Raw genomic sequence first — 20913 nt, 5'->3', positions numbered from 1 at the left:
AGAAAAAAAATACCAGAAGTGTGGCATATTTTGTCTGCTGAATTTAATGTCCTGGGTGTGTTGGCACTGACTGACCAGTAGAACTGTATTCATTTCTCATGTACAGGAAGTACTTGTCCTTATAGACAAGTAATATTTATCTCAGTATCAAAGTTTCTTAGCTTAAGTTGTAGTTCTAAGTATCTCCCTAATAGTCTCCTGTCTTATTCAGTAATTTAATAAAACATTTATTTGTAGTTAGCTATTTCACAAGAAATTTCTGATATCATCCAACACCATCTTGTAATAAATTGCATTTTATTTTATCATCACCCACATTGAGAGAATCTTCATTTCTAACTAAACTTCAGTTCACCGCTACAGTGTCTTATTCTGAGGTGTCCTCTACAGACAATGTGGACATGATTCTTAGAAATTGAAATTCTCTTTTAGGTCATCAACCACACTCTATTGCAATTCATTAAATTAATAATTTATACTCTATTTTCTGATATCTCTAGATGCTTCACTCTTTTGCCCATAAAATGTGAGTGATGGTATTTTTATCTATTTTTAAAAGACTGTATAGGCAACTCTGTGCCAATATAGATTTGGATCTGACATATACTCTAATATAACATTCATAAAATAAAAGAGAAGGAAATTCAGAAATACAACATTCCCTTCATTTTACAGATGGGAAAACAGATCTCAAAAGGTCTCTAAAACAATTCATTCCTCCATTATCAGAATAAGTATCTTCTTCTATCTAATCCTTCCACCTGTTCAGAATCTCATTTTCTCTTGCCCTCCAAATAACTTGCTCCACCAAAGGGCCTTCTTTTTCCCCTTATCTCTGTCATCTCTCTCTGTTTAACTTATAGACATGTTCAAGTTTCTCCTATGTTAAAAAGAGTCTTCCTTACATCTTTCTCAGACTTCTACCTGTTTTCAAAACCAACTTGTTTTTATTGATTAAAGGATCCAGGACTTCCAGTTACTACAGGCTTTTGGTCTTTATCTCTGCCCATTTCAACTGAGAAACATTCTCTTTGCAAATTCCTCACTTGGTTACCAAGAAATTCCTTCCTCCTGGCTTCATTATTATTTTTTAAACCTTCTTTCTGGGACTCCCGTAGAGTTCCTCATCTTCCATATATACCTTAGAATCTGGTATTACACTTTCGTTTTCTTCTCCTCTTATTTTATATACTCTCCCTAGGTGCTTTTATCTACAATAGCAGCTTCAACTATCGCCTAGCAGTAAACTGATAACTTCTAATTGCCTATCTTCATACTGAATCTTTATCCTCTAATAACATTATAAAAAATATTCCTAGTTACTATAACCTTTCAAGTTTTATCTTTATCATAGTCTTCATCTATGCCTATTTCACCTCAAGATTCTCTTTATAAATTCCTAACTTGGTTACCATGAAACTACTCTCTTAGTTTTACTACTACTTTTTTTTTTTTTTTTAAGATTTATTTATTCAAGAACCAGGGTACAGGCCAGATATGCAGGAGGGTGAAAGGATTCACCAAAAACAGAGCGGGGAACAGTTTCGGGGCGTGACTGAAACACACTGCTGAGGGGAGCAGCAGACGAGACAGGAGAGGTATGCCGCGCCATGTGGGTTGCTCCGCAGCCAGGGGGGATAGAACCAGCACTGCAGAGGCCACGGACAGCTTCACAGCGCTGTTCTCAACCACCTGCACCACCAGGGAGGCCCTGAAATACTGTACCTTTTAAGCCTAGTAGTTTCTTACTCAGAGTAAGCCAACTAGGTCCTATATAATTTATTCCCTACCCTACTCTACTACTACCTCTCCTATTTCCCCAACTTTCTACACTTCAGCCTTAGTGTCTTCCTTGCTTGTCTTAAAAATAGCAAACATGCTCCTGCTATAGAACCTTTGCAACTGCTATTTCCTCTTCCTGGAAAGAATAAATATCTGCATGCCTCATTGCTCCAACATTTCCTTATCAGAGAGAAGTCCCTAACTACTCTCAGTAAAATAGCAGTCTCTATCCCCAGTGCTTAAAACAATGTCAGCATATAGTAAGAATATAATATTTGCTGAATTAGTTAATTTGTTTCAGATTCAAATAGTTAAACATAGAAAATACTGCTAAATCAAACACAGAAATGGAATCCACATATTTCAATTTTGAGAATTAAAAACTCCATTCCACTTTGCTTTCATAAACTATAATGTAGTCCTTTGCATCTCTGTTCAATCTTTACAGAGCAGGTTTAATAAGTCTTAAAACTCAAGTTAACAAATATTAATCATCTACTGTAGGTAATACCATCCTTTCTCAGTTATTCATGTCAAAATAGGAAAGAACAGGGCCTCTCCTGGTGGCGCAGCAGTTGAGCGCTGCACTGCAAAGCTGCCCACAGTCTCTGCTGCGTCGGTTTGATCCCTGGCCGCAGGCAAGGGTCCCACATGGCACGACAGACCTCTCCTGCCACGCCCGCTGCTCCCCTCAGCAGTGTATTTCATCGGTCTGCCTGTTCTGTTCCCGCTCTGGCTCTGGTGAATTCTCTCACCTCCCACGCTTCTGACTGTACCCAGTGCTTGTATCAATAAATAAATAAATCTTTTTTTTTTTTAAAAAGGAAAGAACAAATTTAATAAAATTCACACATAAGAAGAAAGACAAATACCGCATGGTGTCACTTATATGTGGAGTATAGAGAAACCAATCAAAGGGTCAAAGACAGACTATGAAACCAATCCTTGAAAACTGATCATAGACCAGAAACATCCAGGATGGGAAAAGGAGAGAGAGATAGAAGGGGAGGAATGAGAACATCTGATGGATGATGGCAGAGGCTATGGGTGTATTGGTAATGGCAGAGTTACAAAGACCACACCTAAGGGAAGAAATCCTATACTGTTAAAATATTAACAAAGATGTAAAACAATGGTACTTCATTAATTAAAAAAAACAAAATTCACAGTTTGCTCAAACTCTATTTTCCCATCTCCTAATTATAATTTCACTGAGGTTGTAAATGAGCACCGAAGTCAACAGATTCCAAGTTTCAACTACATTTTACCTATCCTATGTTAGGAATTATGAAAATAATAGTTTATAGAGCCTTGTAAAAAATAAAAACCTACAAAAAATGAGTATAGTTGTATTATAATCACTCTTAACAAATTATTTTACCAAGGTTCGTCTAGTATGTTCAGGGAAACAGAGACTAGCAGCTAAAACTTGAGCAAAGGATACTTTTATGGACAAAGACAAGATTAGTTTGGCCCAGTTGAACAGCAGTCACCACGGCTGTTTTCTCATCTAGTAAAGCCACTTTCCCAGAAAAAGACACATTATGTATAACTCTATGGTCTTGTAATTCCAGTGTATAATGTTTCAGGGGAAATTCCGCCTCTGTAAGACAGGAAAGATACATAAATAAAATGAGAGTAAACATTCCAACAAACAATGGTGTATTGTTGGATTTTAAGAGGATAATCAGGAGACCTAAATAAGAGTATGATCTGTTTCTAATGTCTTTCCCACTATGATGAATTTCTACATGTAGGCATTTGGTGGGGGAGAAATACTACATAAGTTTGTTGCTGATATCACTTATATTCTTTTTTTTTAAGATTTATTTATTTATGCCTATAAGAACTGGGGTACAGGCCAGGGGTGTGAGGGGAGTTAGAGAATTCACCAGAGACAGAGTGGGGAACAGAACAGGCAGATTGACTAAAATACACTGCTGAGGGGACCAGCAGGCGAGATAGAAGAGGTCTTCTGCACCATGTGGGTAGCTCCCTGCCCAGGGATCGAACTCATGCTGCAGTGGCTGAGATAGCTTCATAGGTTGCGGCTTAACCCCTTGCGCCACCAGGGAGGCTCCTATCATTTATATTCTTAAAAAGTAGTAAACTGAGAAGAGCAGCAGGGATCTTCACTGGGTAAGGAAAAGACCAATGTTAACAGAGCCAATGCACACTTTATAAACGCAATGGGACTTCAGGGGTCAACAGAGTATTAAGTTTTCAGTTAATGAATTGAGTTTCTCAAGAAATGACTTTGCAAAGATAACTGCAATATCCTTCAACTCCCTTCTGGTAAAATTTCTTCACTTGCCCAACAAAAACTAGTAAATTTTTGGTTGTTGTTTTAACAGAGGATTCAGATTTCTATGGGCAGTGAACTATGCATTAGCATGTTCAAGATATGGGGACTATCTCTATTCATTATTAGCTCAAATATAGCAATTAAGGAATAGTTTATCTCAAAATCTAAAAACATAAGTATTCTACAGATATAATATGGAGTTGCTTCTCCACATGGTCGGCAGAAAGGATTTTAGAAACGTGAATTTTAGGAAAAGATAAATTGTCTTACCTGTCATTCTTCCCTGAACCATTTTTGCAACTCGATACTTAATATATGCTCCTACTAAGAGATAAATATCATGGGATGGTATAAGAAATATATTTTCCAAAACAAGCAAACGTATCAATGCTGCTGCCACTTTCTAAAAAAGGAAAGAAAAAAACCAAAATTTCAATAGGTAAATTTCTCAAGGCCATCTCCCTTAATAAAAGGTTACTTCTTTTAAGTTCCTTTTGAGATATTTCATAAAGATAAAAAAAATTGCTTTCAGTTTGCCTTAAAAAGTGATCATTAATCTTATGATATTAACATTCTAAGACAGTAAGTAACTTTCTAAGTCACTCTAAGAATAAAAAATAACAAATTTTTATGAGGTAGATAAATAAAAAAAGCAAGTATGAAATGAGAAAAGATTTTATGCCACAGAAATTATTTTAACCTCCAATGCAGTTATTCTCTATCTCCTGTGAATATATTCTTACCCAATAAAAGGTCAGTAGTTTGATATCCACACATTTGTGCTACTGTCACGAATTAAATGCTTACCAAAAGACCTACTATGCCAGCCCCACTTGTAATCATAATTACTTTAAAAATTAATGTGAAAAGACACTCATAGCAGGAATTTAGAAAACCTAAAAAAAGGGACCAAGAAAAAGACTAACTATAATAAAGAAAAAATCAAAATCAACAAGCAACTATAAGCCAGAAACACACTATGAGGGGGTAGGGCGGGGAGAGGAAGGATTAGGGTCATAATAAGGGGGGTGCAATTGTATGGGGAATATAACTAAAATGAAAATGCATACATTGTGCAAAAATGAAAAATGATATAAGAATTATATAAAATAAAATATTAAAAAAATTAATGTGAAAAGAGCTGTTTCTAAACTTTTTTTTTATTGGAGAAGAAGTTAGACAAGCTGCTAAAATGTGCTGTCAAATTAAGTGTAGGTGAGAAATGTAAAGGACTGGGGGAAAAGCCCTTGCAAAAGGTAGAATTCTGTATTCAAATTGGTTGAAATACGTTGAATTTTTCACATAACTGTAAAGTAAATTTAAAATGAGAGTCAAAAAAAAGAGTAGAAATGTAATTTATGCAAGGAAGAGCATGTATATTTCTAATGAGTATGTTCATTGTTAAAAAAAGATCTTGGACCTACATCAAAAGACTGGGGAATAAAATACAATTGTTTTCAAAGAAAATGTCAGTTGTATCTGTAATTGTAATTAAGTAATAACATGTTTAAGGAAGACATTTTTTTAATTGACCTACTTCAGATGACTTTTTCAATTAAATGATCAACTATTAGCACAAATCATATCAGATTGGAGGACTTCTATAGGTGAACATGAGAAAATGCATTTTTTTGCAGGCAACACTATTAAATGAAAGTTTATAACACAAACCTTTTACCTTATAGAATGGTTCATAAATTCGAACTTTAACAACAGCAGCACCGGTTCTAATCCCAGACACCAAAATCATATCTCCTTGTTTCTCTTTTTTTTCCATCTCAGCTATATACACTGGAGGAGAATACTCTGCTTCAGAGTATTTCAGAATCCTAAAGATATAAAATAAGATTTTTTTCTACTAGAAAAAATTCATCTTCTTCTAAAAAGGCCTGAGAGACTTTAGACATACTATATTCAATGTTTTAAAATTTGTTTTCCACAAGAAATAGATAGAGATAAAGGAATGTACCTCTGGTTAAAACAGTTATGGAACTAAGACTTGGATTTAACTAGAGATATTTCTTGGTACTGAAGATGAAATTTCATACAATTATCACACTATTTCAATATATGCAGGTAACCTGAAAAATGAAACTGCCTGGTTCAAATAATTATACAGTCCTGTGTTCATGAATTCTTCTGAAGTGACGCAAATTAAGTTATCATAAAGGTACCTACATCTGTATCATATATCATTTTATCATATGTCATCTACATCATTGGTAAACTTATCTGTTCCAAAACAGTTTAGATAGCAGCATTACCAAAACCCACACAAATAGTGGCTGTCCAGTGGCAGATGTCTCATTCAAATATCAGATGGTTAATGTTTGATTTCAAGATTACCTAATTTTGTTAGAGAGTTCTTCTCTTGCTGACTCGTTATCTTGGGCAATTCTCCATTCAAATATCATACCTGCCAAACTACTAAAAGTATTTCCTGTAGAACAAACCAAAAGCAGACAAGACAGAATCACATATTTGAAAATATTCAGATATCTTTAACAAGAAAGGGAAACTTAATTAGAAAATTATTTTTAGGCCTCTTTCACTAACAAATATAAGCACTATCATTAATGAATTAAAATAAAAAAAGCAGGGGCCTTCCTGGTGGCACAAGGGGTTAAGTCTCAGCACTATGAAGCTATCAGCAGCCACTGTAGCATGAATTTGATCCCCAGCCAGGGAGATAACCCACATGGCACGGCAGACCTCTCTTGTCTTGCCCCTACTCCCCTCAGCAGCGTATTTCAGTCAATCCGCCTGTTCTGCTCCCCACTCTGTCTCTAGGAATCCTTTCACCCCTCCCCCCACCCTGGCCTACACTCCAGTTCTTGTATGCATAAATAAATTTTAAAAAATAGATCTTTAGGGCCTCCCCAGTGGCGCAGTGGTTGAGCGCTGGGTTGCGAAGCTGCCCGCGGCCTCTGCGGCGCCAGTTCGATCCCCGGCTGCTCCCTGGCCACAGGAGGAGGGTCCCACATGGCGCGCAGACCTCTCCTGCCGCCCGCTGCTCCCCTCAGCAGTGTACTTTGGTCCTTCTGCCTGCTCTGCTCCCCGCTCTGGCTCTGGTGAGTTCTCTCACCCTCCCGCACTTCTGACTGTACCCAGTGCATGTATAAACAAAACAAACAAACAAATAAATTAAAAAAAAAAAATGCCTCTTAAAAAAAAAAAATTAAAAAAAAAAATAGATCTTTAAAAAAAAAAACAAAACTTCCACAGGCTTAACATTTTACTCTCCTGGCCTACAGAAAGCGGGTTGATTGAAATAAAACTAGTAGCAAATTCCAAAAAAAGTTATTAATTGTTCATCTAGGTACCATCAGAAAAGCTGGAGAATTTAAGATAGTTAAAAAAATTTCTGAGATAACCAACAATAAAATACAGCAAGAGGGCCTCCCTGGTGGCACAAGGGGTTAAGCACTGAGCTATGGAGCTATCTGCAGCCTCTGCAGCACGAGTTCGATCCCCAGCTGGCCAAGGAGAAACCCACATGGCACAGCAGACCTCTCCTGTCTTGCCTGCTGCTCCCCTCAGCAGTGTATTTCAGTCAGTCTGCCTGTTCTGTTCCCCACTCTGTCTCTGGTGAATTCTCTCACCCCCACATCTATGGCCTGTACCCCAGCTCTTGTATGCATAAATAAATAAATCTTTAAAAAAAAATACAGCAAGAAAATTTTATTAAGCTATGTAGTTAATACACTGAACCATATTCAGAATTATTAATTTCTCAAGTACAGTCTTCATATAAGAAAATAAGTATTATTGACAATCTATTTTATCTCTCAAGTTGTTTTTCCAAGTGCTAACCACAAAGGAGCATCACTTTATTTTAGTTAATTTTGTTAAGTCCTCTGAAGTTCTTTACCTTCAGCATCCAATGCCCTCACCATCAGCTCCAATGGTGAATCATCTACATAGAGTTCCCGGGTTCGAGATACAATTTCAATGCTGTCTATCACATCAACCTTAACATCACAGCGCAGTTCATGGTCAGTCACTACAATGAACCCAGAAACTGAGAATTTAATTCAACAGGTCAAAAATCTATTAGATCACAAACATTCATAAACTTCATATGGGGAAAAATGTAACAGTTGCTTTCAATTTGTCGAAGAAAACAGTAGAAAAACAAAAGAGCTTCTCTTTATATTAAGTGACACTAAACATATCAAAATATCTCTCCCAAATATTTATTTTAATATTTTGACACTCCTTCCTCCAGGAGGTGAAGCTTAATTTATTTTCTTTTGAATATGGGCTGAACATTTTTAGTTAATGGTATATGGAAAGAGAAAATTTGTAACTTTACATTGGAAAAATCTGACAGACACTACCTTAATCAAGTGACCAAGATATATATCATGAGAGATAAATCATGTTGCTATCACATACTCCATGACATTAAGCAGTGAGAAGGGCTCTTAACTAATGTGGTTTTCTTTCTGAAATATCTGAAACCAGCATAATCATTAGAAAACACCAAACTCAAACTGACCGATAGTCTACAAAATACCTGGCCAATCTCTTGTTTAAAATGTCAGGTTCGTGAAAAACAAAGAAAAATTGAAGAATTGAGACAGATTAGGGGAGACGAAGGAAACACGACAACTTTGTTTAGTAATGTTGAGTCTTGGATTAAATCTTAGAGCAGAAAAAGGACAACAATGGAACATTAGGGGGAAATGGGTGAAGGATATATGAGAACTCTAAACTTTTTAATCTCTTCTGTAAATCTAAAATTACCTAAAAATAAATGTTCAAAAATCCAATTAATCTTCTACTTGATTAATATTTAACTGGAGAACAGAGTCTAAAGTTAAAAGAATTGAACATCACAGGGCCTCCCTAGTGGCACAAGGGGTTAAGGACAGCACTGTGAAGCTATCCGCAGAATCTGCAGCATGAGTTCAATGGCCAGCCAGGGAGCTAGCCACATGGCGTGGCAGACCTCTCCTGTCTCGCCCGCTGCTCCCCTCAGCAGTGTATTTCAGTCAGTCTGCTGTTCTGTTCCCCACTGTGTCTTTGGTGAATCCTTTCACCCCCCACACCTCTGGCCTGTACCCCAGTTCTTGTATGCATAAATAAATAAATCTTTAAAAAAATAAAAGAATTGAAGAGCACGAGCAAATCTCACAAGATTTGCTGGTAGAATATATCATTAAGGAAGTGTTACAAAGATGTCAAAGGAAATAAGGGTGAGCTTAGATAATAGACTCGATAATTAGGCACTGAACAATCTAGCAGTAAAAAATAGGAAATTAAATCTCTTTCTTCTGTGGAGAAATGTGCAGGGCAATGGCAAAACAGAAGCAACTGTAATCTCACATAAAAAACACGAAAAGCCTTGTGAACACAATTCTACCCATCTGACTACTTTCATAGTACAAAGATATTCAGTACTGGACTACTGACCAAAAAAAAAAATTCCCTTGGAGGATTCATAAGTAAATTTACAGTGATTCGGAATAGTAGCAAATATTTAATGTACCTCCTTTTAAAAATAAAAACAAGTAATTTTATTTAATAATGTAATGAATATCTTAATTTACAGGTCCATATTACCTCGGGTGTACTTCCGGCCCATACAGGAGCAAAGCAATAAGGAAAAGTAAAATGAATGAGATAGAGAGGAGGAAAATTGGCTCATGAAGATAAAGAAAGGAAGGGGGCAGAAGCGGGAAAGGATGAAGCTAGGATTGAAAGAACCAAGAGATGCAGAGCCAGAGACAAAAACGAAAATCTGTAAACCAGTATAATCATTTGAAAATACCAAACTCAAACTGAGCAATATTCTAAATATATAAATATTCTAAAATACCTGACCAATGTCTTGTTTAAAATGTCAGGGAACAAATAAAGCCTCCCTGGTGGCATAGGGGTTAAAGTCTCTGTGCCATCAAGCAATCGCCAGCCACTGCAGGCATGAGTTTGATCCAGGCCAGGGAGCAACCCACATGGTGCAGCAGGCCTCTCCTGTCTTGCCCACTGCTCCCCTCAGCAGTGTATTTTAGTAGATGTGCCTGTTCTGCTGCCCACTCTGTCTCTGGTGAATCCTCTCACCCCCAGCACCTCTGGCCTACACCCCAGTTTTTCTATGCATAAATAAATAAAAATAAACCTTTAAAAAATCTGCCAGGTTTGCCACTTGCCATCTCTGCTCAAACTGGCACAGTCTGAATAAGTTCCACCAGTGTGAGAAGGACAGAGGCTTCATTAAGTTGAACTAAGTGAACTTCCTTGAATTGGTCATCCAAGACACCTACCTAGAGCAGAAACAAAGCTAGTTTTTTGTACATAAAATAAAAAAATACTTTTTTTTTTTAAAGGTATATTCATAGACTACCTCTGGAAGGATACAGAAAAGTAGTTGCCTCTTGGAGAGATTAAATTAGAGAAAGATTAATTTTTCATTATATAACATTTTATGTTCTTTCAATATTTTACCAAATGGAGGCAATATCTAGTCAAAACAAAAATCAAAAGGTAGTGCTCTTAGCAAACAAAACATGCCCCACCTCATCTCTCACCTTTATCTATCATCGCTTTCATAGCCACTATACTATCACAAAAAACATCATAAGCAAAAGTATGCACTTTAACATCATGGAATGCTTAAATCTTTTTACTTTTACAGATGCCTTATAGTGAGTAGGCAATTCAACAAATATTTGTCAGACAAATAAATATTTTTCAGACAAACAATTCTCCTTCGGCATACACTTTGTTTTCAAAATGTCTCCTCCCCTCTGATTTTTAGAGTGCCTGTTCCCACACAGATGAGCACGCACCTGGTAGGACACCAAGACAGGCATTTATCATTGGGAATCTCTATCATCTATACACAGAACTGTATCAACAGCAAAATTGGGAATTTAAAACATACTTAATTTTGAAATATTTACAAGTCAGATGAAATTAAGCTGAGAGCCAGATTTAACATTTTTTTCCTAGCACTTGTGTGAATGATTTTTTGATATCAGAATGAATTGTACGCATATTGAAAATAGCCTATGTGACTAAGGCAATGTGTCACTTGTAACCTTACTATTCTCTCTATCCATTATAACTACCCTGCAAGACATGGTCCTTAAAGAGTCCCCCTTAAAAAAAAAAAAAAGATTCTCCCTTTTGAAAATTCCTACATATTTCATTGATTCTCACATGCTCATTCTTTGACATTTTAAAATTGCTGAAATTGGGATTTTCTCTTATAAATGATGATAATAACTGATGATACCTTTCTTTTTTTTATATATATTTTTTTAAGATTTTATTTATTTATTTATTTATTTATACAAGCACTGGGTACAGTGAGAAGCGCAGGAGGGTGAGAGAATTCACCAGAGCCAGAGCGGGGAGCAGAGCAGGCAGAAGGACCAAAGTACACTGCTGAGGGGAGCAGCGGGCGGCAGGAGAGGTCTGCGCGCCATGCGGGACTCTCCTCCGGTGGCCGGGGAGCAGCCGTGGAATTGAACCGGCGCCACAGAGGCCGCGGGCAGCTTTGCAACCCAGCGCTCAACCGCTGCGCCACCGCCACCGGGGAGGCCCTGATGATACCTTTCAATTGCTGTTAGTTAGGCAACAGTCATGACAGAGTTGTCATTGGCTTTATATAGGAGAACATTAAAAGGGCCAGCATCAAAATTTGTAGAATGGGTATTCATAGTTGGGAAAAAATCTGGTGAACACTAATGAAGCATTCTCTTATCCCCTATGAGCCAAATGCTTAAGGAGAGGAGGTGGGAAAGTTGTTAAACAGATCAACTCTCTCTCTCTCTCTCTCTCTCTCTCTCTCTCTCTCTCTCTATATATATATATATATATATATATATATACTTTTTTTAGATCAACTCTATACAACTGCAATGCCAACCTAAGAGCCCAATTCAGGTAGCTTTTAGATTTTTTTTTTTAAAGATTTATTTATTTATTTATGTTTTATTTATACAAGCACTGGGTACAGTCAGAAACGCAGGAGGGTGAGAGAATTCACCAGAGCCAGAGCGGGGAGCAGAGCAGCAGAAGGACCGAAGTACACTGCTGAGGGGAGCAGCGGGCGGCAGGAGAGGTCTGCGCGCCATGTGGGACCCTCCTCCGGTGGCCGGGGAGCAGCCGGGGATCGAACCGGCGCTGCAGAGGCTGCGGGCAGCTTCGCAACCCAGCGCTCAACCGCTGCGCCACCAGGGAGGCCCTAGATGTTTTGTTTTTAATTAATTCATTTAAGAAACACTGCACCACTAACCATCTCCATGGCAGAAGATGTTGCAGCATAAACAGACATTGGTGATTTCCAGTCAAAAAGTAATTCGGATGAGGCAGAAATGGTAAGGTTGATTTAGGAATATCTTCACCCATTTGTTTTACTTATATTTTCATTTTTATTATGCAAGAGAATAATATATAATAAAAATAACCAGGGCCTCCCCGGTGGCACAGAGCATTGAGCGCAGTGCTGTGAAGCTGTCCACAGCCTCTGCAGTGCAGGTTCGATTCCTGGCCAGCCAGGGAGAGTCCCACATGGCGCAGCAAATCTCTCCTGTTGCGCCTGCTGCTCCCCTCAGCAGCGTATTTCGTCAGTCTGCCTGTTCTGCTCCCCACCCTGTCTCTGGTGAATCCTCTCACCCTCCCGCGCCTCTGGCCTGTACCCCAGCTGTTGTATAAAAATAAATAAATCTTAATAAATAAATAAATAATGAATGAATGAATAAATAAATAAAATAATAAAAAATAAAAATAACCAACCATCTAAGTCAGTTCTTTCAGTAGGTATACAGTAAAAATTCTAAGTGAAGAAAGCATAGTTTAATTTAACTGGCAATGGTTTTCTTTCTTAGTGATACGTAAAATAGTAGTGGTACATAAAAAATAGCTATACAATAGATGTCATTTTCAATTATATGATATATGGTATATCAAACATCTTGGACTTCTCTTTAATAACATATTACAGATATATCATTTATTAAATTATTGAAAAGCCATACAGATATCGCTGGCCTATCAGTTTGGCAATGAAGAGCCAGAACTTGGGCCTCCCCAGTGGTGCAGTGGGTTGAGCACAGCGCTGTGAAGCTGTCTGCAGCCTCTGCATCAAGGGTTCGATTCCCGGCCAGCCAGGGAGATTCCCACATGGCGAAGCAAACCTCTCCTGTGTCGCCTGCTGCTCCCCTGAGCAGTGCTTCTGCCGGTTCTGCAACCTGTCTCTGGTGAATCTTCTCACCCTCCTGCGCCTCTGGCCTGTACCCCAGCTATTGTATAAATAAAAAATAAAGCTTAAAAAAAAAAGAGCCAGAAACTCAAGATATGAAGAGAGCCCTAGTCTGATGCTGGATAGAAACAGCTTTTCTTGAGCTGCTTCGTTTTAAAATAGACTAGTGTAAACAAAGCAAAAACAGACAATTATAAATCAGAGACATACTGCAGGGGAGGAGGAGAGAGAGGGATCAGAGGGATGGAGGGAGGAGTACAGGGGACTGTGGAAATGGTGCACGGGTGCCTTGGGGAAAGAAATTCTATGGGGACTCAACCTGAGGGGGTGGGGGGAAGCAAATATTGTTTAAAAAATAATAATAAAATAAATAAAATAGACTAGTGTAAAGCTACTCATATGTCAGTATGAATGAGAATCACACAAGATCTTGTTAAAACAAAGATCCCTAGGCCCACCCCAAACATTCTGATACAGAAGATCTAAGAGGGGAGCCTGAGAATTTACATTTTCTAACAAGCTCCCAGGTGATGCTGATGATAGAGGTTCACAGACCACATTTTGAGAAGTACTAGTCTTTATACTGCTTTTTTGCCTCACTTAAGACCAACCTCGGACCTTAACACCTAAGCTAGTGCTTAGGTGTTACAGTAAATGGCCCCTTCCTTTGTTCACTGGATCAAACAACTAAAGTTTTCTTTCGCTCCTGTGTTATCTACATGTTGGATGGATATATATATGTGTGTGTGTGTGTGTGTGTATATATATCTAAGTCATTCTGGACGTGACAATTACGGTTTACATCACAGGAATCCCTGCTTATTATCTGAAGCCAACACTGTGTTAACCACCCATGCAAGATATCAGATTATTCTACTTTAGAGGAACACGGTGTGTTTTCTTTCAACATACCTATTTCTCGAGCAAGAATAATACTGCTGAGGCGTATCGGTTGGGTAGATTTAGCAATAAGTACAGCTTTTTGGGAACATAAGGTGCCGTTTTCATATAAAGGCTCAACAGTTACTGCATCATGATGGGTGGTATGCCTGCCAGAATAAAATACTTAAGAGCGTGAAATAAGAACATGAGTTAAAATTAACTTGTGGTGGAGTACAGATTCTTACAGTTTTTCCATGTTAATACACCAGGTATATTTAAATGACACTTGAAAATAGAAACCTTGCTTAGGGGCACAAGATTTAAGTGGAAGAGACTTAGCCGAAAACCTTTTCCCAGTGATCCTTTGTGCAATTACAGAAATATTACATTTCTCAGTATTTAAAATTGTTACATTCCTCCTGCAGTTTGTAAAAATAGGACTAATGTATTTCCAAGTAGAGTTCTGATTTTCTCATATTTTGAGGAAGTCCTTCCAAGCCTAGAAACTGGGTTGCTGATATCTCAGATGGAAAAAATTGTCTAAATTATGAGATGTGAATCCAACTCAAATATACTCCCCCCCAAAAAATCATTAATTTGTAAAATTCTAAATGATTTTTATAATTAATATATTTTGGTGGGTAGAAGAAATGGCTTTTATGTTACAAAGAAACCTTGCATACGTCTCTCAGTCAGGAAACATATGGGATCATCTTATGAGCTGGATTCCCTGTTCATAAACCGGAGATGAACTTCTTACCCTCTGAACAAATCTCAGTGCTTCTCTCTGAGACGACGGTAAAGGGAAATCTATTGTATTTAGGATGAACCCTCTCATACCCTTAAGCCTACTTTACTTAGGTGCTCTCACACCTTAGGTAACCATACAACCTATGTGAGATTCTCTTGCACCAGGAAATGATATTTTTAACCTTGGTTAGAAAGTCATTTGGGGGCCTCCCTGATGGGGCAAGGGGTTAAGATGCAACCTAGGAAGCTAACAGCAGCCACTGCAACATGAGTTCAATTCCCAGCTAGGGAGGTGACCCACATGGCGCAGCAGACCTCTCCTGTCTCACCCGCTGCTCCCCTCAGCAGTGTATTTCAGTCAATATGCCTGTTCTATTCCCCACTCTATCTCTGGTGACTCTCTCACCAGCCCCCCACACCTCTGGCCTGTACCCCAGTTCTTGCATACATAAATAAAGAAATCTTTGGGGAAAAAAGTCATTCGAGACCTCCCTGGTGGCTCAAGGGGTTAAGCACAGCACTGTGAAGCTATCCACAGCCTTTGCAGCACGAGTTTGATCCCCAGCCCACCAGGGAGCTGACCCACATGGCACAGCAGACCTCTCCTGTCTTGCCTGCTGCTCCTCTCAGCAGTATAGTTCAGTTGTCTGCCTGTTCTGTACCCCACTCTGTCTGTGGTGAATCCTCTCACCCACACACCTCTGGTCTGTACCCCAGTTCTTGTATGCATAAATGTTAAAAAAGGGGGGGGCTCCCTGGTGGCGCAGGCAGTTAAGCACAGCGCTGTGAAGTCGTCTGCAGCCTCCGCAGCGCTGTGAAGCTGTAGGTTCCATCCCGGCTGGCTGCAGAGATACCCACATGGCAAGGCAGACCTCTCCTGTCTCGCCAGCTGCTCCCCTCAGCAGTGTATTTCAGTCTGCTGTTCCGTTCCCAACTCTGTCTCTGGTGAATCCTCTCACCCCCCGCACATCTGGCCTCTACCCTGGTTCTTGTATAAATAAATAAATCTTTCTTTTTTAAAAGATTTATTTATTTATATAAGCACTGGGTACAGTCAGAAGCGTGGGACGTGAGAAAACTCACCAGAGCCAGAGCGGGGAACAGAACAGGCAGACTGATGAAATACACTGCTGAGGGGAGTTGCAGGCGACACAGGAGAGGTCTGTCCTACCATGTGGGACCCTCGCAGGCGGCCGTAGATCAAACAGCCCAGCGCTCAACCACTGCGCCACTAGGGGAGGCCCAATAAATAAATCTTTAAAAAAAAGAAAGTCTCTCCCTCAGAGTTGAGTACTACTTATCCTCACACTTCAAGAGTGTGCCTTTATATTAAAAGGCGAAACGTATTACAGGCAGGCCACACTTCCACCCAAAAGGGATCTTCTTATAGTTTATACTTCATGGTCTCTGAGTCTGTCAGTTCCCTCATCTGTAAAACTAGACTAATAGTACTTACTTCACAAGACTATAAAAACTGAATGAATTAATACACACAAAGTGCTTAGTTAAGTACACATCAGTTGCATTTTGGGATCTCCCCACTGTGAAGATCTCACCTTAGTGGGGATCCCAAGCCTCTCTGCTCATAACAAAATCTCCTCAGGCCTTGAGAACTCCCTCCCCTCTAGTTGTTTACAGCCAAAGTCCCGCATATGAGGCAGCCATTAATACCAGAGGTCTGCCACACAACTCTTCCCTGTGCCCTGACCGTCTCAGTGACTAAACTGCCCCCTCCCCCCATGAAATGGTAAGTATCCTATCCTGAGAATTTAGCATATAAAACCCCTCACACAACCTGATGCTATCCCCCAAGAGAAAGGCAGACCATACCGGGAAGGTCTGCCCACTTCAGGAGGAAGAACCCCTTTGCGCCCCAGGGACCAAACAGCACTGAGTGAACACCTTCCATCATTACTGGGTGGTGGGGGATGCACATCCTCGTGACCCCCACACCCCTCACCAAGTGTAGCAGCCCCGCTGTGCCTCTAGGAGGAAGGGCACCCGGCCTGGCTCGCGGCTGAAGGGCAGCAACACCTGCGGCACATTAAGTTTGTTGGCCCACGTCCCAAGCAAAACGAGAAGCAGAAACAGGAGGCCGTGTAGAAGTGGGCCGAATATCAGCGCAAAGCCTCGGGGTCCTGGTGCCCCGAGGCCAGTCATGGCGACCAAGGGCTTGTAGCGGCGCCCTCAGCCTCCAACAGCAGCCAATCCACACGCGTGACGCAGACACGTGGGCAGCCTGCTGACGGGGAATTGTGGGAACTCTTCTAATGAAGTGCGCCAGCAAGCCAGCATTATGGAAACTTTATGCACAAAGCCAGTTGCCCACTTAAAGGGCTACTTTATTAAATTAAATTTTGGATGGCATATCTTTTTACTACTAAGGGACAAGCAGGAAGTCTGAAAACATTTCTCCCAGCTAATTTCTCCTGTTACCTACCTTGCTTGATTCCTAGCCAAAAGAGAAAAAAATTTTCCAATTTCCAGTCAGTATTGGTCTGTCTATAAATGGAAGATTTTCAGTCTCTAATATATACAGGCGTACTTTGTCAAGAGTTGTGCCATTTTTCTAGGAAGTCAGATTCATGGTCCACTCTCAAGGCCAGAGTGCAGAAAATGCCAGGCACTGGTGTCTCAAAGGCAGCTTTGAAAGCGATCTACACAGTCTGTATGAAAATACTCAAGAGCATGTGCCTCTTGTCAAATTAATTTTCTCCAAATAGCCAACAGGTTATCAGCTGAAAGGTTCTCAGGAGAGCTTACTGACCCACACAGTATAGATATATGTGATCAGTATTACATATTGTTAAAATTATTTAAGGAGCATAGACCCAAATAAAAATCCATGACTTATAAGAAAGAATTGACACAGCTGTAAAGGAAAACGTGTAGCTCATACTAAAAATGCTAATGTTACCTATAAAAGGCCTGGGACATAAGTATTATTTCTAATTTTCATTTACCGTGACAATAAATACTAGTTTTATCTTATAGCAATGAAATTAAATGACGTATCAAGACATACAACTGGAAATTTCAGAGCTGATTTTGAACCCAGTTTTGATTTGCTTCCAAAGCATGTGCTCTACTTAAGTCCTGTTTGCTGCCACCAGAAACTTCTGGTTTTTAACCCAACCTCACAGTGCCTGTGGAGAAATCACATTTGGATTAGTAAATGAATTCAAATAGGTCTGAGGGTTGGAGGAACTGGTTCTTTATTTCAAAAAGACACATGTCAATTTTCAGTATCAAAACTGTTGCACAACTGCTTTCTTTTTCTCCCAATCAATCGGCTCCCAAAGAGACCACACCAAAGGAAAGTACAATTGAAGCCAATAAGCTGCAGGATGCACACCTAACAGACCTCACAGAAACCTCACTAAACAGGTAAGGAAAGAAAATTTTAAATCAGCACAAAGCCAGTCCACTGACTGTAGGTCATTCTCACAGCCAGATAGGGTGGCCAATGTGCCCCAACCCCAAGAAGCAAAGTTTCAAAATAATATAAAAAGTTTTGTACATAAGCTATTTAAGGTTTCTCCAACACTAATATATGAAGCACAATGAGGTGGCACTTTAAGAGACAGCAGCTTCAGACCCCAAATAAGGGTATGAGATGAGTTTCATATGGCTAAATCATGGCAAAAACATAATTTTATTTTCTTTCTCTCAAGGCAGCAGGGAAGCATGTAAGTGGTCACTTTAACATAAGGAGCACATGATCTGTCCTGTGAGCAACTGGGAAGGGGTAAAGAGAAGGGACAAGGATTTGGTCTCAGAAGTCTCACCATCTTAAGTTGTTTGGTCACTTCTAAAGAAAACTCCGCCCCCACCCCGAAAAACAAACAAACAAACAAAAAAAAAACCAACTTACAAAATCAAAAAACCAAAATGAAGTTGGCCAAAGATATCTTAAAGCTGAAAACCTGAACAGAATTTTTTTTTTTGGCTAACTCCTACTGGAATGACCATTTGGTTTGATCAGTACTTTGTACAAAACAAGGTTTCCCATAGTGGAGTCTTTCTCTGGGCTCTGTTTGGCTCTCAGTAAGACAGGCCCATAACTCTTTCCCTCCTCTATGTAGAGGACAATATGCAGTAAGCTGAAAATTTATCTTCCAAAAAGTAAGAAAGGAATTAGATGCTGTTTCAGAACTGTGGAATTATTTGGAATGTTCTACAAATGGTTGCTACATCAATAACAACAAAAAAAAGTTAATTACAAAATGCGTATATCACACCACTGCTGTTTAAAGATACTTTTGCATTGTGCTCACATTCCCTTAAATGTTGTTCCCAAAGGTGCTTAGCCTCTAGCCCAACTGGAATCTCTGGAGAGAGGCAGAGACAGTTTGGTGGAAAAAATACAGGGGTGGGAGTGGTAGGGGCGGCAAAAGTGGTAGGGGAGAAAGCAGCCTTCCAGTTAAAAATCAGCCCTCAGTTTCAAAGGTCAGCTTCGGGCAGGCTGGCCTCAGGCGGAGTCGGGGTCAGAGGGAGGAGCAGCGGCAGGGCAGGAGTGGGGTGCTCTACATCTCATTCAGGTCAAGCAGAGTCTGGTCCAGCATCCTTTGTGTACAGAGGTGCTCCTCTTTGGTGCATTTCAGTTTATCTAATGGGGGTAAAGGAGAAAAGTTACAAAAGCTAGAAGTAAATGTCAAGGTCTACCCAATCTGTTCCCATTGCAGGGAAGCTGCAGACTAACAGAGCAGCTGCCTTGTCAAGCCACAGAAGTGAGCTATTGCATCGCTCAGTTTCGCAGGGCCTCTGGCTTGCCTACTGAAGTTGCAGGTACTTCTGGGGGAGGAAGCTGGAGACTTTTAGCAGTCATTTTTTCTCCTTCCCACCCCCAATCAAAGCTTTCAAATTTCTCAATTTGAAAAGAGTAACAGAGAATCCCAGGAGCCATAGGCATGCCCCAAAAATTAAAAGGGAAAGGAATAACTGGTGGGATAAGTAAAAGAACCCCCATAGCTAAGTCAAAGACTCTCTGAAGAAAACAAAGCCAAGAGCCAAGAATACAACACCAAAGAGAAACTTGCAAATATAACCTTCACTGAGATTGTTGCAGGGCTATTGTCCCCATGGAGCCTATGACACAATTAGTTGTAATTAAACATATAAAACCAAGAAAAAGCAGCAGGAGGGAAAATGTCAGGAAGAAAACCAGTGGCTGACCATTAAGGAGAATCTAATCTGCCAGCAAGCAAACCACTTTGACTGCTCCAGAGAGGTGGGAAAAATCTTCAACTCAGACAAGAGGATAATGGCAACAGATCTATTTAAATCCCACACCCGGTTCTTTCTCTTCCGTTTTTACCACCCATCAGAAGCCCCCATCCCTGGGCCTGCAGATGAAGCAGTTACAACATCTTGTCCAGTCAGTCCTTTTATTGTTAGAAAACACTCATGCAAGGGAACATATCCTAGAGTCAGTGCACAAGCAAAAAAAGGGAAAAAGGGTAGAAATAGATAACTCCCAAGTTTTCTCATCATAATCTCAGGCCCCTCCCTTGATCACTGATAATCTCTTAAAAAGGGAGAGAAATGAAGTATTAACTATTCCAACTTCACAGCACCAGTAGGAAGTCAGTAATATACTAATTGCCCTGATTAAAAAGCAGTCTGCTTTGGGCAAAATAATAACATTATTTTAAAAAATCAGCTTTTTGCTGGGGTCCAGGTCAGTGGTGTGAGCAGTAAGCTCGGTTTAATGGGCATCAGTGAGCCCTGCCCATCAGTCACATAGATCATGCAGCGTTAGCTTCAGCTCATTAGAAAGCAGGCGGTTTCGCTCAAGTTGGCTGTAGAGACGCTCTGCAGCAGCAACGGACAGGAGGGGGAAAAAAAGGAAAGGAAAAAGAGGAGGAGAAAGAGAAAAAGGGAAGGTTAGTAGAATACCAGAAGTAAATTTTGAGACTTTCAACTAGCTGGTATACATAACATGCATCTGTAAGGCAGGATGGGTGGGAGGAGGATTTGG

At 39.8% G+C, this 20913-nt stretch overlaps 2 protein-coding genes across 12 annotated transcripts in view; both read right to left on the bottom strand.

Annotated features, from left to right (window-relative positions):
* Positions 1-17195, bottom strand: part of NUP210L (nucleoporin 210 like) — a 97324-nt gene extending 80129 nt beyond the window's left edge. The window contains exons 1-7 of one of the 3 annotated variants that reach the window (XM_037501042.2): positions 16894-17195; positions 14214-14350; positions 7959-8090; positions 6434-6527; positions 5766-5916; positions 4358-4490; positions 3227-3385 (exon numbers count right to left, since the gene is read on the bottom strand). In XM_037501042.2, coding sequence (XP_037356939.1) covers positions 3227-3385; positions 4358-4490; positions 5766-5916; positions 6434-6527; positions 7959-8090; positions 14214-14350; positions 16894-17093 — 1006 coding nt within the window. In that variant the 5' untranslated portion in view covers positions 17094-17195. The remainder of the gene's footprint in view (positions 1-3226; positions 3386-4357; positions 4491-5765; positions 5917-6433; positions 6528-7958; positions 8091-14213; positions 14351-16893) is intronic. The other 2 variants (XM_054691735.1, XM_054691736.1) reach the window with 2 other exon arrangements.
* Positions 17196-18107: 912 nt separating this feature from the next.
* The window catches only part of TPM3 (tropomyosin 3), a 28081-nt gene continuing 25275 nt past the window's right edge, over positions 18108-20913 (bottom strand). For 5 of the 9 annotated variants that reach the window (XM_037501038.2, XM_037501034.2, XM_037501036.2 and 2 more), the window contains one exon: positions 18108-19542. In XM_037501038.2, the coding sequence (XP_037356935.1) occupies positions 19460-19542 (83 nt within the window). In that variant the 3' untranslated portion in view covers positions 18108-19459. Of the gene's footprint in view, positions 19543-20594; positions 20748-20913 lie in introns of those variants that run through there. The other 4 variants (XM_037501032.2, XM_037501030.2, XM_037501039.2 and 1 more) reach the window with 3 other exon arrangements.

This window comes from Talpa occidentalis, unplaced genomic scaffold, assembly GCF_014898055.3.
Source record: "Talpa occidentalis isolate TD23 unplaced genomic scaffold, MPIMG_talOcc4v2.1 talOcc4.9, whole genome shotgun sequence".
Classification (NCBI taxonomy): Eukaryota; Metazoa; Chordata; class Mammalia; order Eulipotyphla; family Talpidae; genus Talpa; species Talpa occidentalis.
Note: the sequence above shows the minus strand (reverse complement) of the source record. Positions and strands in the feature narration are given on the sequence as shown.